Genomic DNA, 17,813 nt, shown 5'->3' on the forward strand with positions numbered 1-17,813 from the left:
TCTTTCAGATTTTTCCATCCTCTTTTGGCTGAAAATTCATGGCGCAAAGTTTTCCCCGCATTTTAGTAGATTTTCTTTACTCCCAGGGCCTCTTAAACCCAATCGATTCCTTATGATCTCGAATAGTCCTCACAACATCGCAAGATCAAAAGCCTCAGAAAAAAGGGAGAGGTGAAAGTTCGAGCAACCGCCAACCGCATCAATATTTCACAACCAATAAACCTCGACTGTTCTCACCAGATGAAAAGGGAGAAAGAGAAAATTAGAGATAAACCTACCGATTTAATTCCTCCACAACCAAAACAAAGAGAAAGACAAATTCTGAATGAAATGAGATGAGTGTGATCTAAAGAGGAAAAGCAATGTTTGCCAAGTGTGGGTGCCGTTGCTTTGCTTGGATACCTCCATCCTCTTCCGGAAGGGTCTTTAAAGATGGCAGCGCTCCACCTCGCATTTTCAAACAATTTTTCGAACTCGTCATCTTCTTCAAATCACCTTCAACTTCCTCTATCCAGTTTTTACGAGAGGAACAAATCTTTCAAGCCATCTTTCAGATTTTTCCATCCTCTTTTGGCTGAAAATTCATGGCGCAAAGTTTTTCCCGCATTTTAGTAGATTTTCTTTACTCCCAGGGCCTCTTAAACCTAATCGCTTCCCTATAATCTCGAATAGTCCTCGCAAAATCGCAAGATCAAAAGCCCAGACAAAAGGGACCGGTGAAAGTTCTAGCCAACAGCATCAATATTTCACAACCAATAAACCTCGACTGTTCTAACCGGATGAAAAGGGAGAAAGAGAAAATTAGAGATAAACCTACCGATTTAATCCCTCCACAACCAAAACAGAAAGGGGGAAAAAAATCCAACGACTTCCTACGTCGAATCAATCGAGGCCTTTCACTGACCTTTTAAAGTTTTCTGGTACCTCGAGGTCAGGCAATGAACGTGTGGGACTTGTTCGGTGTATCAAAAGAGACAGAGACGAACGAATCGACGAGAGAGAAAAACATTTGCAGGGAAAGCTGTGGACTCACTCACTTTTAGATGTGCTGAGGTAGGATGAAGAAAAATTTTTATTCACTAGTCACGAGTGAACACATTCACGAGGCTATGGAGGAGTGACTGAGACAGTTATAGGGGGGGTGGGAGAGGGTGGTGGAGGAGGTCAGTGTCCCTTGTAGACTTTCACGACGTTACGAAAGAACTACGGGAACTGCCCGTCCTTGGCACCGGTTGACGCTGGATTTTCTATTGTCCCTGGAGTATTTCATGAGGCCACAGCATCAGGAGGTCTTGTGGCTATTTTCTTGGATGCAGTTTTGAGATGATGAGGTGCATGAAATAGGGATATTTTTTGGGGAAATTCTTGGGTATTTGGGGAAGATTATAATGTCGGGTGTCAGGGACTTATAGACTGCTGTATTAGTTCTATTATTATTATATTATTATTTATTATTATTATTATTTTAGTTATTACTATTTTATTATTATATTATTTGTTTCATTAAGTTATTAGGTCTATTTTGCATGAGTCTTGCTGGCTGATTTTAGTCATATGTCCCTTGTGTTCACGTTTCAAGTTTGATTTATTTGTGATTATGCTCGCTGATTTTTCATCGCTTCGAGTCGCTGGAATTTATGGGCCATTTGGGTTCAAGACTTGAGTGTAGTTTATGGTATTATTGTAACAATGTTTTAGTGAATTTTTTCTCGAGTTGGATACGATGGGCATCTGCCTGGAGTCATTGAAGACGGATTCAGATTGAGTTCAGATAACTTGAAGTCTTCTCGATGAGGACTGTCTCTGTCTTTTTAGAGAATTATGCACTGCGTTAGTACTTTTGGCTTGTTTCCCTTCATGTTGTTTATTTTCATTTTAATTCTGTATGATTCCTGCTGACTGAATTTACTCATATGTCCCTTGTGTTCACGTTTTAAGTCTGATTTATTTGTGATTATGCTCGCTGATTTTTCATCGCTTCGAGTCGCTGGAATTTATGGGCCATTTGGGTTCAAGACTTGAGTGTAGTTTATGGTATTATTGTAACAATGTTTTAGTGAATTTTTTCTCGAGTTGGATACGATGGGCATCTGCCTGGAGTCATTGAAGAAGGATTCAGATTGAGTTCAGATAACTTGAAGTCTTCTCGATGAGGACTGTCTCTGTCTTTTTAGAGAATTATGCACTGCGTTAGTACTTTTGGCTTGTTTCCCTTCATGTTGTTTATTTTCATTTTAATTCTGTATGATTCCTGCTGGCTGATTTTAGTCATATGTCCCTTGTGTTCACGTTTTAAGTCTGATTTATTTGTGATTATGCTCGCTGATTTTTCATCGCTTCGAGTTGCTGGAATTTATGGGCCATTTGGGTTCAAGACTTGGGTGTAGTTTATGGTATTATTGTAACAATGTTTTAGTGAATTTTTTCTCGAGTTGGATACGATGGGCATCTGCCTGGAGTCATTGAAGAAAGATTCAGATTGAGTTCAGATAACTTGAAGTCTTCTCGATGAGGACTGTCTCTGTCTTTTTAGAGAATTATGCACTGCGTTAGTACTTTTGGCTTGTTTCCCTTCATGTTGTTTATTTTCATTTTAATTCTGTATGATTCTTGCTGGCTGATTTTACTCATATGCCGCTTGTGTTCATGTTTCAAATTTAATTTTCTGCAATTTGTTCCAAACCACTAGAACTTTTCTCCTTGATCAACTAAAAAATTCCGACTCACACATTTGAAAAGAAACAAAAAGCGAAGTTTGTTAACAACACCTCTCTAAACAATACGATTGTATCGATAAAATCTTCGAATCGTTAAATGAAACGATTTTGTTTGTTGTTGAATGAAAGAAGAGGGAAGTTGATGACACAATGGAAAGTTGACCTCTTTTAAAAAAACCAAGTTTCACTTTTGGCAATGGCCTCTACGTGAGGACATGAGAACACCAACAGAGTGACTCTTAAATATCTCATTCGCCCCCCTCTCTGATTCATTCACTCTCGTTTATTTTGGAATGAATAAAAAAAATGATGATTTTGTACTGACTGCAGGGGGAAAATATCAAACAAACGGCTGGAAACGAGTCTCAGGCGTTCCGTCTATCGTATTTCGTAATGTGGGAAACCTTGACGTGATTGTGCAACTCGTTGTGGGTAAGAAAAATCAAAGAACAAATATAATAACAAGAGTTGCATGAAATTTATGGAGTTTTTCAAACAAAAAACAACGCCAAGTTATTTTTCCCATGACAACGGAAATCCAGAACAAAAGGAATTCTTTAACAAGTGGCCCATTGCACAGGTCTAAATCAAGTATAGTTATCTTGACGAAAATTAGCAATTTGCTTGCGAATGGATTAATTGAATTAAAACAAAAAAGTGCATATTCGGTTTTCTGTCATTAATTTCAGTTTAGTAGGAATCCTTCCTAATGTTTAACCTCAGGAGAATTCAATAGTTTTTTTTAAAGACAATTTGAGATGAAATTTTTTTGTGAACTGAAATTAATTTGAAGTAGACAGATTGAGGGAAAACAAATTGAATGTAAAATTTGCTATCACAAGAGTTCATGCTTCTGACACATCAATGTTGATGTCTCGGTCGTATGTAAATTATTTAAATTTTATTTTTCTCCTGAATAGTTTTCCTTGAACTGGGCCAGTGTAATTTTTTTCTAATGAATTAGCAATTTGCTTCTGAATGGTAAATTGGGGAAGAAGATATACCATGCCATGAAATCTTAATATGATCCCTAAATGAGCCAAATGTCTAACATGAGCTCCATATGCCCTGGTTTAACATCTAACAGACGCCGATTGAATTGAAATTCAACTGGTTTAAACCTCCACTGGGCATTGATTAAACCTTGACGAAAACCTAGTTAAACGCTGATTTACTTCCGACTAAACCCTGACTAAACTCCGACTAAACCCTGGCTAAACTCCGACTAAACCCTGACTAAACTCCGACTAAATCTCGACGAAACCCTGGCTCAACTCCGACTAAATCTCGACTAAACCCTGACTAAACTACGACTAAACCGCGGCTCAATCCCGATTGAACCCTGTTTAAATCTCGATTAAATGCTTTTTAAGGCTATAATTTAAAAGCAAATGATGCAATCAGCACTATCTTCGAACTTGACCGTGATAACATCCAAACGAATATTTTTAGCCATAATTAAAAAATTTCAACGATTATTTTTTGAAAGATCGTCGAAAAACTAAAATTGAAAAAAAGCTCACATACATACATACATACGGACATGATCTAAAAACAGCATATTCGAACTCCTGAGACCAAAATTAGTCATCGTCACCCAGAAAAATGGAAATTTCAGATTTGACGACAATACTTCCATTCGGAAGCAAAAATATAGATTTTAAATTTGTTCACTCACCTCTGACGGATTCGTAAGTGCTGTCTTGAGTATCGTTCCATTAACGAGGTGGCCGGTGTGGGAGGGATGACTGGGGTGACTGGGTGTGGGCTGTGTGTTATGAGGATCCGCTGAGATCTTATGGTGATGGAGGAATGATCCCCCCATTGGTGTGTGCTGTTGCTGATTGTGGTGGGCAGCAGCGGCGGCCGCTGCTGCTGCCGCCGCCATGTGCTTGTCCAGCATCGTCGTCGCCACAGCCGTACCCTTGTTACCCCCGAGTTGTCCGGATCCATTAACACCACCCCCAGCATTGCCACCACCCACATTCGCCTTATTCGCCTTTTTGTGCTTCTTGTATTTTACCTGATTTTTGAAACATCTTGTTAAAATGAAGAAGTACCAAAACGCGGTGATGTTGTGGGATCGGTATTGACCCCAGTGGATAGGCCGGGAAATTTACGATGTAAAACCCGCGTTTTGAGTCCATTTTGTCACATTATTTCAAAGATTTTCAAGAGAATGTTTTGGTATGAAAACGTTTCTGTTTGTATTTGAGAGCAAGTTTATGGTAAACTTTGGATTAATGTCTGCTATTAGGAAAACAGAAGAATATTGTGGAGTCGGCATTGACTCTGATGAATAATTAGGAAAATTTCCGATGCAAAACACTGGTTTTGAGTCCATTTTGTCACATTATTTCGGAAGATTTTCAAGAAAAAGTTTTGGTACGAAAACGTTTCCGTTTGTATTTGAGAGCAAGTTTATGGTAAACTTTGGATTAATGCTTTCTACTAGGAAGAGTCGAATATATATTAAAGAAATATAAAGAAAGTTGTATTATCAAACCGTTTTCGCTTGTATCTGAAAGCCATTTTTTGAACTTTGAATTAATGCCCTCGGCGATAAAAACGGACATTATGGGGTCGATGTTAGTGGACAATCACTAAAATTTTCAATCCAAAACTCCAAAAAACTGCTCTGTCAAAGCATATACAAAACCAGATTCAATGACCAAAATTGACCATAATCAATCTACTCACTTTGTAGAGGTTGTAAACCGCCCCGGAGTTCCTGCCACCGGGCATACGATCCTCCCGTACAGCCTGAAGCACCATACCCTGTTCTATACACTTCTTAAACCGGCAATACTGACACCTATTCCTCTGGGCTTTCGTTATCTCACAAACACCATCAGCCACACACGTGTACACCCTTCGGTTTTGCACTGTCCTTTTGAAGAAGCCTTTGCACCTGCGAAGATATCCATCCTGAAGAACTTTCCTTTCCCAATAATGATTGAAACTTACCCTTCACACGTGATGATCCCATAATGAAGTCCAGTGGCCTTGTCCTCACAGATCATGCATATCATGGGTGTCTCGTCCTCCTCATGCTCCTGCAGTGGTATGGAGGGTGGAGTGGGTGCTATAGGCTGTAACGACTGCGAGGAAGCTTCAGACTTGACAGCTCCACCATTCCTCACCCAAGGCTGATTTGGACTTGACCCCGAAGCAGTAAGATTCAGCGCCTGCATCTGCTGAGCAGCAGGCAGTTGACTCAGATCCCCCGCCCAGAGTCTCTCCATGTTCAAGGGAGGACCTGACGCGTAGGAGACACAGGGGGGCTTCCCCCTGGACTCCTGTCCGAGGTTCAGCAGCAGTTGCGCTGCTGATTCCTCGGACGAGGAGCAGGAGGCTGAAGACGCTGTCGTCGTCCAGGATGCAGCGGGCGGGGGAACTGGCTCCATTGCTGGTGCTGACCATATCATGGTCCTGACACCACCCACCTCACCCATTATCACTGTGGGAGGCGGTCTGGGGGCCGAAGGCGCCGCTCGTTGGGCCGGAGGCTTCATTCCTTCACCTAGAGGAAGAATATGAATTGCTGAAAGAGTCCAATCATCGCTGTTGGGCTGTTTTATCATTTCTACGAAACCACATGTCGACGGATTGATAACAGACGAGCGCGTCAGCATGAGTAATCCATACTGCGAACGCTCGTTTGTTAGGAAGGTGTCGATCTAGGACAATATTTGCTGCGGAAATTTTTGGAAAATCTTATTACAGAGTCGTAGGAAGCTACTTTGTCGCGGGCGTCAATCAGTATTTGGTAGGCATAACTAGTTTCCTTAGATTAAGACTTACTTGATGGCGAAGCAGATGCAGTACTACCACTGGACATACTTCCACCATTCCCCTGATTATTACTGCCATTGCTTCCGTTACCCCCATTGCCTCCCATGTTCTGTCCGTATCCAACGGCACTGCTGATTACTCCGTTGAGTAATCTCTGCGCAGCGAAACCCTGTGAATTTGACCAGAACTGATGGTGGGCAAGTAGATGAGCAGGTACTGATGGTGCTCTGGATCTTGGTGGTGTTGGGGGTTGTTGATTGCTACTGTGTGATGAATTGCTACTTGGACTGTGTGCCTGATTGATGTTGTACTGTGATGATGGGCTTGGCTGACTGGTGATATCACGTCTTTCATCGCCTCCACCGCCGTCGAAGACGGAATTGTCGGATTCTAGTTTCGCTTGGCCTGAGGATAGATCTGATCTCTCTGGACTGCCACATCGACTTCTTGATTGGTCGTGGGCTGGGGTTGTTGATACCGCCGAGTGCTCGGGACTCGTTGGCGCTGGTGTGAACGATCTACTCTCATCGCTTATCCTTGTCGACATTATGTCACGTTGGGAAGGCTCGGGGAACACTGAGTCTGGTGATGCTGTCTCTCCTCTACTCTCTTGAGGATGGTGACTTAGTTGACGGCCAACTGGACTTGGACTACCTCGTAGGAATTCACTCTTTACTTTTACCACTGTACAGCCTGAGGAACCTGGCATCGTTGGCACATCCGGGGATGTTGATGTGTCTGCTATGCTATCCCCTGAAGCAGGAAATGTTATGGGTGAGGGCGCGTCCGATGCCTGGATCCCTGATGGTGAGCCTGCTGATCCGAATGATACTGGCGAGTCTGGGAAGCAATTTATAGGGTTTTTTTTTCTGATTTTACGGTTTTTTGTAGTGTCTGATTGGTTGTGGTTGGGGGCAGGCGGAGAGCCGGGATATTTCCGGGTTAGAACACTGGTCGGGCACCCATTTTATTTTCTTATTTTTTAAGATAATGCGGAAAATGGGTTTTTATGCGATTTTTTTTTCTAATTATGGAAGAATTATAGGGGTAAAATGGGCTTATGACCAGGGTTCTGAACCGGAAATTTCATCAGCTTTTTGATGGCGGGATTTAAACTTGGATTTGATTTTAAACTTGAATTATAGTCCAATTAATAAGGACTTTTCTACATTTTCCCATTTTATGAAAAATTAGAAATTGAAAAAAAATTAGTTTTGACTGATAAATTTGGGAAATTGAGAAGTCGGGGTGGAATCATCATACGCCCGGATACATTCTCGATTTAAAACACTGGTTTTAAACCCATTTTGCCCCGTATTTTTTTTTAATGCAAGAAGAAATGTTTTTTGAGTAAAAAAAAATGTTTTCCAAATTGCGAAAAAAATTGCAGGGGCAAAACGAACTCATGACCAGCGCAATTTTCCTCCAATTTTGACTCATAATTCGGTTCACTCATTTTCCAAATTCGCACATAATTACTGACAATTGTTCACTAATCGTATTTGACACATCAATTCTCCATTGTTTACCATCAAAAGGGTTGAAACATTTTCCCGTCCAGTTATAGGTCCCTCCCCGCCACCACATGCATGAGTTCATCGGATACTCCATCCGCAAATACGGATTTGATGTGTAATAATTCTCATAGGCCATTGCCAGTGGCTCGAGGTAACAGTGATAAGGGTAGACGTATGGGTCACACAACAGGTCATTGAAATTCATGATTCTCAACGGTTTTTTTCCACTCGACGAGGCCGATGAGAATTTTTTCCTTTCAATTTTTTTTTATCTCCAATTAATGAGAATGTGAATGGGGCGAAGTGCAGGGGTGCAGCTGCGCGTTGGGGGTCTGTTGACGAGTTGTTGAATGTTCACGTGGTACCCCAACGTTAGAGATCAATGATTTCCAGCTACGATTCTAATTTTTTTTCAGATTATTTTGATTTTTCACTTTTTTCACAATTTTTTTCTTTCAATTCTAGCAAAAATTTAATGTATTCATAATTATAAAAATTCATAAAAAACATAATCTCAATTTTTTTTTATTCCAATTTTATGTTTAGAGAAATATAAAAAGAAATTAGTCCTTTTTCTTTCACTCAGTTCTTCAAAACTATCAGTTTAGGATTTAAAATAAATGTCAAAAACATTTTTCGCAATGAGAAAGTAATTTTTTGAGTGGTGGGAAACTTTTTTTTGGTGCTATTTTGATTTTCTTGAGCTGCCAAACAATTTTTGAATGAATGACGTCTCGACACGACTCGCGATGTTGGCAAACTACCCCGTGCACGTCGAGGCTGCAGCTAGTGCGACCGGGTAAAGCGTGGGCAGTTGAATTCCCCTCCTGGGTTAAAGCCCACGCCGTACCTCGTGTCTCCGTTAACCCTGCAACTTCGCCCCCTCCCCCTCGCTGCTCTTCCACCGCAATTGTTCGGATATCAACGAATGAAAAAGGGGAATACCGGAACTCACTCCACTTGACTCTGGCGCCCCTTGTGTCAGTAAAGGTCAACCTGTGTTCTGGGGTTTCACGGTGAATTCAGTCATCGAGGGATTTGGTCTTTGTGATGTTTAGGGTTGGTTGCGCGGGGACGGCGGGGGGAGAGGGGGGTGGGGGAGAGGTTTTACGTTTGGATTTTTTGCTTAATTTAGGTAATAGCTGTATTTGAGTATTGAAATCATTTATAGAATATCTTATTCGTCTTGGAGATTTGGAAAATTGGAGTTTTGTGTTTTAGGAGATCGTTGATATTCCAGTGACAGCGATTCAATTGAATTTTCCGTCATTTTTATTGTGATATGGATGAGGAGTACAATTTTGTTGAAAATTAGGAGGCTACGCCACCGCTCGCCAACCCCCGTATGACCCCCATAATCCTTATTCTCACATTTTTTACCCTTAATCAGACCCTTGTGACCCTTAATCTGACCCATATGACCCTTAATCTGACCCCTGTGACCCTTAATCGGAACCTCGTGACCCTTATTCTAAACCGCATGACCCTTAGTCTGACTTCTGTGACCCTTATTTTGATCTTATGATCCTTAATATGAGCCTTACGACCCTTAATCCGACTCTCGGGACCCTTATTCTGACCCTCATGACCCTGATTCTGAATCTTGTAACCCTTTTTCTGACCCTTGTGACTATTAATCTGACCCTCGGGACCCTTATTCTGACCCCCATGATCCTGATTCTGAGTCTCGTGACCCTTATTCTCCCGCAAACCTTATTTCAACCCTTATGACCCTTAATCTGACCCCTGTGACCCTTATTCTAAACCTCATGACCCTTGTATGACTTCTGTGACCCTTATTTTGATCTTATGATCCTTAATATGAGCCTTGCGGCCCTTAATCCGACTCTCGGGACCCTTATTCTGGCCCTCATGACCCTGATTCTCAACCTTGTAACCTTTTTTCTGACCCTCGTGACTATTAATCTGACCCTCGGGACCCTTATTCTGACCCCCATGACCCTGATTCTGAACCTCGTGACCCTTATTCCCACCCTCACGAGCCTTATTTTGACCCTCGTGACCCTTAATTATGGAGTCTTAATTTCGAGTACCAATTTTTTATCACCAGAAGTCAATTTGGTTTTTTGTTTTTTTTTTTTCATCGACAAGTGATGAAATAAAAATTTTCGAAATACTAATAATTGCTCAATGATAATTCTTACCGTCGCTACTACATCGAGAGTCGACCTTTCTCCTTTTCAACTTGAAGTCTTGAAACAAGCTCATGTTGTCTAGCTCACACGGGCTGCTCGTAAGGGTCATAATTCCTGCAACAAAAATTCAAGGAAAAATTACTAAAATTTTTCCTTAAAATTAAAATGATTGAATTTACATCAATCTACAGATCACCAATTTAATAAATTCCCTAGTGATGGAAACTAATTGATGGGAGATTTTTCCATCGATTTTTTTTATCGAAAAATTGAAAAAATACGATTGAACTTTTCATTTTTCTCTCGACACGTTTCTCATATTCCGCTCCAATATGTTTTCCCCCACACTAGTATTCCCGCTGACAGAGTTATGAATCTGCTCTCCAACATTGTATGCAACTTTGAAAGTGTACAATTGCATCGTAGAACTCTATTTAACCTCTCTCAACTCCAATGCTCCACAACTCATCTATTTATAAAATCTTCTAGACATTTTTCGAGGGGAACACGACTCCTACGATGATGAAACTAGTTTAAATAGAAAGCCACGGAAATTTCCGGTTCGAAACTGTTGATTCGAGCGCATTTTACCCCAGTGGTTGCTATGGAATTAAAAAACGCGTTGTCATTGGAGGAAAAATATTTTGTTTTGTGTTTTGAACAGTTTAGGGGCAAAATGAAATTGCAATCCGTGTTTTTATCAACAATTTTCCTAGTTGTTGACGATATTGCTTTCATTAAACAATTACGATGTTATTGAACAATTAATAAATGTTTAAACGTCTCGTATCAATCATGAAGGACTGCCATTGGTTTTTAGGTCATTGTCTCAATAATGAGTGGGTTTAGAAGGAAATGTAGTTGGACATTTTTTGTAGAGAATTAAATTTCTCACAAACAATTTCTTTTGACATTTTTCCCTAGACTCAGTCGTTATTGAGATAACTGACCAATTAAAAATTATCTAAATGACTTTAATTTTAAAAAAATTTAATTCTTGATTTGGTTATTGTCTGAATAATAAGTGGATTATTTAGAAGAAATTTTACAAGACTTTTTTTTTAGAGTATTAATTTCCTCACAGGAAATGTCTTCTTGCATTTTTTTTTTCTATTCCCTCATTACCAAATAATTAAAAAATGATTGAGAAGTTTCTGAATAATTCTCTCCAAAAACAAAAAATCTTCGCCATCTAATTTCGTAATTATCTCGATAACGAGCAACTTTGTGAAAAAAGTCATTGGAACTTTTTCGTAGAGAATTAAATTCCCCACAAAAAATATTTTGTGACATTTTCTCCTAATTTCACTCATAATCGAGATAATCGACCGAAAATTAAGAACTGCCAAGTAATTTCGTCTAAAAGTAAAAACGCTTCGCCCTCTACTTTCGCAATTATCTTGACAATGATCAACTTATCAAAAAAAAGTCATAAGAACTTTTTCGTAGAGAATTAAATTCCCCACAAAAAATATTTTGTAACATTTTCCTTCAAATTCACTCTTAACGGAGATAATTCCACTTTAAAAATTCAATAGCACAAAAAATGAAGAAAAGAAAATGAAATTATGAATGTGAACATGAAAGGGTCGCTCTCGGTTATCACGTGGGCGAGTGGGGTCTCGTCGGAGCATCTCGGTACACCTCGGGTCTTGTCGTGTTTATTCGCACGAGCGGGATAAGCGCATGTCAAGCAAACGCCGGGGCAATACAGCTTATATATACCGTAGTGCAGTTGGTTGGGGTCCTTGCTCCCTAGCGTTATGTGGGTCACCAGTCTCACACACGCCGCCATTCTTGCGTAACCAATGCATGCATGCCGAGAGCCAGCGAGCAAAACCCAGCACGAGTACACGTACATCCAATGTCCACACATTTAATTTTCAGTCATTCCTCTTTTTCTCTCATTTTTTTTTTACTTTTTTTTAGTTTTGTTTGAGGATTTCTCTTTTATTTCAGGCATTTCTGAACTTTTTGCCTGGGGAATATTTTTTTTTTGCAAGTTGGGAAAACGATTTCGAGAGACGAATGGAAATTATTTATTAATGATTTTTACAACGATTTTATTACAACATTTTTTTTATTAATTGTCAGAGAAAACGAAAAGGTTTTTTTTATTTTCTGGACATTTTGGACTGGACTTGAAAATTAATTTCAAAATCATGGAGACACTTTTTTATCACCTCTTTCAAAGAGAGGAACGTTTTTATGAATCGTATTTGTTGATCAGAAAAAGTGAAATTTCAATTTTTTTTTCTGGGTGAATTTAGGATTAAAAATCATTTTCAAAAATTATAAAAACTGATTGTTGAAATGAGGATTAGGAAATTCTGTCCAGAATTTCTTTCATTGACATGAAAAATGAGCAAATGATGCTTTTAGTTCGATTGGGACAGAAAATTGTCAATAATTTTGTTAATTTGTTGATTCCGAAAATTGAAATTTCGAATTTTTGCTTCTGAGTGAATTTAGGATTTGAAAATCATTGTAAAAAATTATAAAAACTGATTGTTGAACCAAGAATTATGAAATTCTGTTCAAAATTTCTTTCATTGACATAAAAAATGAGCAAATAATGATTTTAGTTCGATTGGGACAGAAAATTGTCAATAATTTTGTTAATTTGTTGATTCCGAAAATTGAAATTTCGAATTTTTGCTTCTGAGTGAATTTAGGATTTAAAAATCATTTTAAAAAATTATAAAAACTGATTGTTGAACCAAGAATTAGGAAATTCTGTCGAGAATTTCTTACATTGACATAAAAATGGGTAAATAATGATTTTAGTTCCACTGGGGCAGAAAATTGTCAATAATTTTTTTTCAACTCAATCTTTTCTCTTGGAAAACAATAAATATCGATCTTTATCAGTCCAATCATTGTAGTTTATTTTATAATTTTTTTCATGAAAATAAACAAACAAAAATTGATTTCTTAGATTTATTTCTTACAAAAATAGAAACTCATTATTTTTATTTCTACCCGACTTTAGTTTTTAAAAATCATTAAAAAATTGATGAAAGCTCGTTATTATCAGCACAAAAATCACATTTTTTTAAATTTGTGAAAACATCATTTATAGACCATTTTTAGTGATTCATAAAAATTGAAAGAAAGGTCAGAAAGTTCTTTTCTCTTTTAATTTTACACCTGAAAATGATCGACAAATCGGATAAAAGATGGCTCAATTTTTTTTCTTCCTCTAAACAATTTTCAACACTTTTTTATTTTAATAATAAAAAACAAAAACATTGTTTCTTCCTTAGAATTGTCATTCAAATTATTTCACGTCATCATAAATTTTATGTTTTCAATCATTTCTCTTAAAAATCATCAAACATTGATAAAAGTCAATTATTATCAGATGCATAATCGCGATTTTATTCCAATTTTTCTCATCAACATAAACAATAAAAAAACTTGTTTTCATTGATGTCAAAAATCATAACCTTGACCAAACATTTTTCCCCTAAAATATTGTTTTGAAGCATCATTAAAACATTTCTAAAAATGAATTATTATCAGAAGAATAACATCAATTTTATTCCCATAACAAAAAACCGTTATTTTAATCATCTCGTTGTCTGCAACAACTGAAATTCTCAGAAAAATTTCTTCTCACGAAACTGTGCACTTGGAAAAGCTCGAAAAACTGTTGAAAAAAATTATAAAAAAAAATTTTTTTTGTTCACCTAAACAATTATCAACAATTAAATTTTCCCGTATGAAAAATGATGAATGTTTTTTTTTTTTATCGCAACAGTGTTCTTATAATTCAAATTGTGATTTCACGTAATCACAAGCTTTTGTTACCCATAATTTCTATCATTCCCATCCATGAGAATATCTCTCACACCATCAATCAACAATTCACAAGAGCCCAGGAGTACAAGACACTCGGCGAATGGGTGAAAGTCGTTTCTCCCACGCTGCAAGACCCATCTCCCGATGGATCTGAGTCCCCGCATTTCCACTCTTCTTCCCTCAATCCTAGTCCCAATGTTTTCTTCCTCCTCATTTCTCCGATTCCCCTCCCTTTTCACGCTCTACAACGCTCATCTAGATTATTTTTTTCCACTCGCCGTTACCATTGAAACAGTGGGACACTTCCGCATTTACTTTCAGTCCGTAGGTTTACGTTCCATTAATTACGCTCCCTCTGTTTTTACTTTTAACATTTCGAGTGAGGAAAGTAGAAACGTCTGGGTATGATCAGACAGCGCCGATCGTTATCGGTTTAACGATATTTTTATTGACAATCTCCGCGTTTTATTGATTGTCCAGGTGTTGAATTAATTTTTTTGTTGAGTGGAGAACGAAAATGTCAGATTTCCAGTTTTTAGAGCACTTTAATGAGGGGAGGAGGGGTAAAACGGGTTCGTAATCGGTCTTTTGAACCGGAAATCACGTTTTTTATTATCAAAGCGGTATTGTGAATAGGAATCGTGAAAGGAAATACGGGAGGGGGTCAAAATGACCCCATTTGATAGCACGAACAATTTTCGATAAGAAATATGACGATTTTTCAATTTTCTTCGATATTTTTTTTTTTCATCACAATGTGCGAAAAAGTAACTTTTTAGGCACGCTTCGCGTGCCTAAAACGTCCCTTTTCCACACATTGTGATGAAAAATATTGTTCGATACTCGTGGGAAGGGTAAGGCGAGTGATATAATCCCACGAGCCAAAAAACACTTTTCCGCACTCGTAACGAAATATACTATTTTTCCATGTGCCTTTTGATTTTTAAGCTTTTGGAGTCTTGATATTTTTTCAGATGAGAAGAAATCCGAATTGTTGATGTGCTCTACCTCTTAATGTCTATACAAGCCACAAATATCGAAGAATAATGATATAAACATTTCGAAGAAAGACGAAATACCTCGGAGTTANGGGTAAGGCGAGTGATATAATCCCACGAGCCAAAAAACACTTTTCCGCACTCGTAACGAAATATACTATTTTTCCATGTGCCTTTTGATTTTTAAGCTTTTGGAGTCTTGATATTTTTTCAGATGAGAAGAAATCCGAATTGTTGATGTGCTCTACCTCTTAATGTCTATACAAGCCACAAATATCGAAGAATAATGATATAAACATTTCGAAGAAAGACGAAATACCTCGGAGTTACCCTTGACAAAAAGCTCTTATGTATCACACACATTAACATTGCGAATGAAAAAGCAAAAGCCATCATGGCTAGGCTCTACTACCTATTTCAAAACAAATCCCTGTCGACACAAGCTAAACTCAAATTTTATAAGGCATCAGTCAGGCCGGTAATAACCTATGGCTGTCCTGTCTGGCATAATGCAGCCCCCACCCATATCGCCAAATTCCAAGTTACTCGAAACAAATATCTCCGTGTTATTAATAATGCCTACTATGGCAGCCCTATCTCCTCCCTCCACATTAGATCCAACACAGAAATGATCCATTACTTCATAAATCGCATTGCAGACTATTTCGAAGTGAATCTTAAAAATCATTCATATTCATTAATAAATAACATCAAGCCTCGCCCGTAGTTGATGTGTCACCGAAATATTCAAGATATAGGGTTTTTCACTGTTCGATTTTTCCTATTATTAGCATCCATTCTATTTTGTAATTCTCCCCTATTGTTAAAATGCCAAATTATGCTGAATAAATGCCTTTGAATTACTTTTATCTTCATGATTCACCAAATCATCATGTTCTTTACCTCTAAATTTTTATATAAAACAGAAGTATCAAAGAATAATAAAATTTTTTTAAGCAATCAGCAATTATTTTTAAATTCGGACATCCAATGTTTAATTTTCAAACGAAAAATTCATTTTTCGTCACAGAACTGTTAAGTTGATCACGTCCGAAACAATAAAGGCAATATCATATCCGCACGTCATAAATCCAGAAAAAACCTTCGTAAAACGTTATAAAATTTTGAAATATCGTTTCATCGCTTGACAAAAAAATAAACAATTCATAGTTCAATTTTCGGATGAAAATATGCAATAAAAAAATCTTGAAAATCGTTTCATCATTAAAAAAAATCTAAAATCCGCAGTTTAATTTTCACCCGAAAAATTTCGTTTTCATCATAAACCTGACCATCTCATCAATACCATTCCGAACAATAGTGAAAATATCCCATCTGCACGTCATAAACTGAGTAAAAACTTTCGTAAAACGTTATGAAATTCTGAAATATCGTTTCAGAACTCTTTTAAAACATTCTAAAATTTCAAGTTAATTTTTTCGGACGAAAATAAAAAAACTACTATAAAAAAATATTAAAAATGGTTTCAACACTTGAAAAAAAAAATCTAAAATCCAAAGTTCAATTTTTGTGCAAAAATGGGCGATAAAACAATCTTAAAAATCGTTTAATCACTTGACAAAAAAATAAAAAATTCCTAGTTCAATTTTCGGATGAAAATATGCAATAAAAAAATCTTGAAAATCGTTTCATCATTAGAAAAAAATCTAAAATCCGCAGTTTAATTTTCAGCCGAAAAATTTCGTTTTCATCATAAACCTGACCATCTCATCGATACCATCCCGAACAATAGTGAAAATATCCCATCTGCACGTCATAAACTGAGTAAAAACCTTCGTGAAACGTTATCCAGTGAGAGTTAAGGCCCCGTTGGGTACATTGAACCGCTGGCCGCAGTGAAAGTTTCTATTATACCACTGGCCTTACCTTACTTTTCCTACGGCAAGCTTCACCGTGTTGTGTCATAAGTTGAGAGCGTGTACGGGCAGAGAGAACGAGGAAGTCTCTTCCGTTATATTGTCCCGTCAAGTCAGACATTTATTATCGTTTTTTTTTTATTCGAATAATAGAATACCTAATAAAATGATGCGCTCCGTTATGCGCGGCTCTTCCTATTATTTTTTTTTCACTCGTTTTGTTCCTGCGAATCGTACGATTTATCCTCCACTATTTTTTTTTCACGTTTGAGGCTGGGAGTTTTGTTATGGGAGAGATTTCTACTGCAACTTTTACGTAACCTGCGACGGGGGTCCAACTGCAGAGGTGATCGTAATCAAACGCTGGGAGTTGAGTAATTGTGAACCATCTTTGAAATTTCTATCGTTTTTGTGAAATTTCACTGTTGTTTTTTATCCCCGAGGGGTTGTGTCAGGTCGAGAGAATGTTTTCAGTGTATTTTCTCAATTTTTAGGGGGAAAACAAATTTTTTTTTGAGATAACCAGATGTTTTCAAGATTTTTAGTTCAATCCCAGGGGAAAATTTATTTTTTTAGAGCGCTTGTTGGTCTGAGCGGAATTGATATGTTTTCTACGCACAATCAGGGAAATTTCCGATCCAAAACCCTGGTTATGAACCCATTTTGCCCCACGGTTTATCTTAAAACCCCTAAAAAATCATTTTTCACTCTGAAAGAAGTTTTACTCGGTGTTGCTCTAACGCATGGGGCAAAATGGGTTCATGACCAGTGTTTTGAATCGGAAATTTCCCCCGCCATCTAGTGGGACCACCCCCATTCCCCTGTCCTCCCTCGGTCTCCAAATAACTCGAAAAAAAGTGAAAATCTTCTTCTCCCCATGAGCAATCCCCCTAATTAACAGAAATATTCGATTAAAAATAATAATTAAGTGATTAAAAAATACCTAAAT

The 17,813-nt window shown here is 37.8% G+C and overlaps 1 protein-coding gene across 1 annotated transcript in view; it reads right to left on the reverse strand.

Annotated features, from left to right (window-relative positions):
• Positions 1–17,813, reverse strand: part of LOC107035913 (hormone receptor 4) — a 26,239-nt gene that overhangs the window by 6,516 nt on the left and 1,910 nt on the right. Inside the window, exons 2-6 of the mRNA XM_015253560.2 lie at positions 10,195–10,299; positions 6,522–7,352; positions 5,685–6,240; positions 5,418–5,628; positions 4,396–4,740 (exon numbers count right to left, since the gene is read on the reverse strand). Of these exons, the coding sequence (XP_015109046.2) occupies positions 4,396–4,740; positions 5,418–5,628; positions 5,685–6,240; positions 6,522–7,352; positions 10,195–10,299 (2,048 nt within the window). The remainder of the gene's footprint in view (positions 1–4,395; positions 4,741–5,417; positions 5,629–5,684; positions 6,241–6,521; positions 7,353–10,194; positions 10,300–17,813) is intronic.

This window comes from Diachasma alloeum, unplaced genomic scaffold, assembly GCF_001412515.2.
Source record: "Diachasma alloeum isolate Michigan unplaced genomic scaffold, Dall2.0 Dall_scaffold_00202, whole genome shotgun sequence".
Classification (NCBI taxonomy): Eukaryota; Metazoa; Arthropoda; class Insecta; order Hymenoptera; family Braconidae; genus Diachasma; species Diachasma alloeum.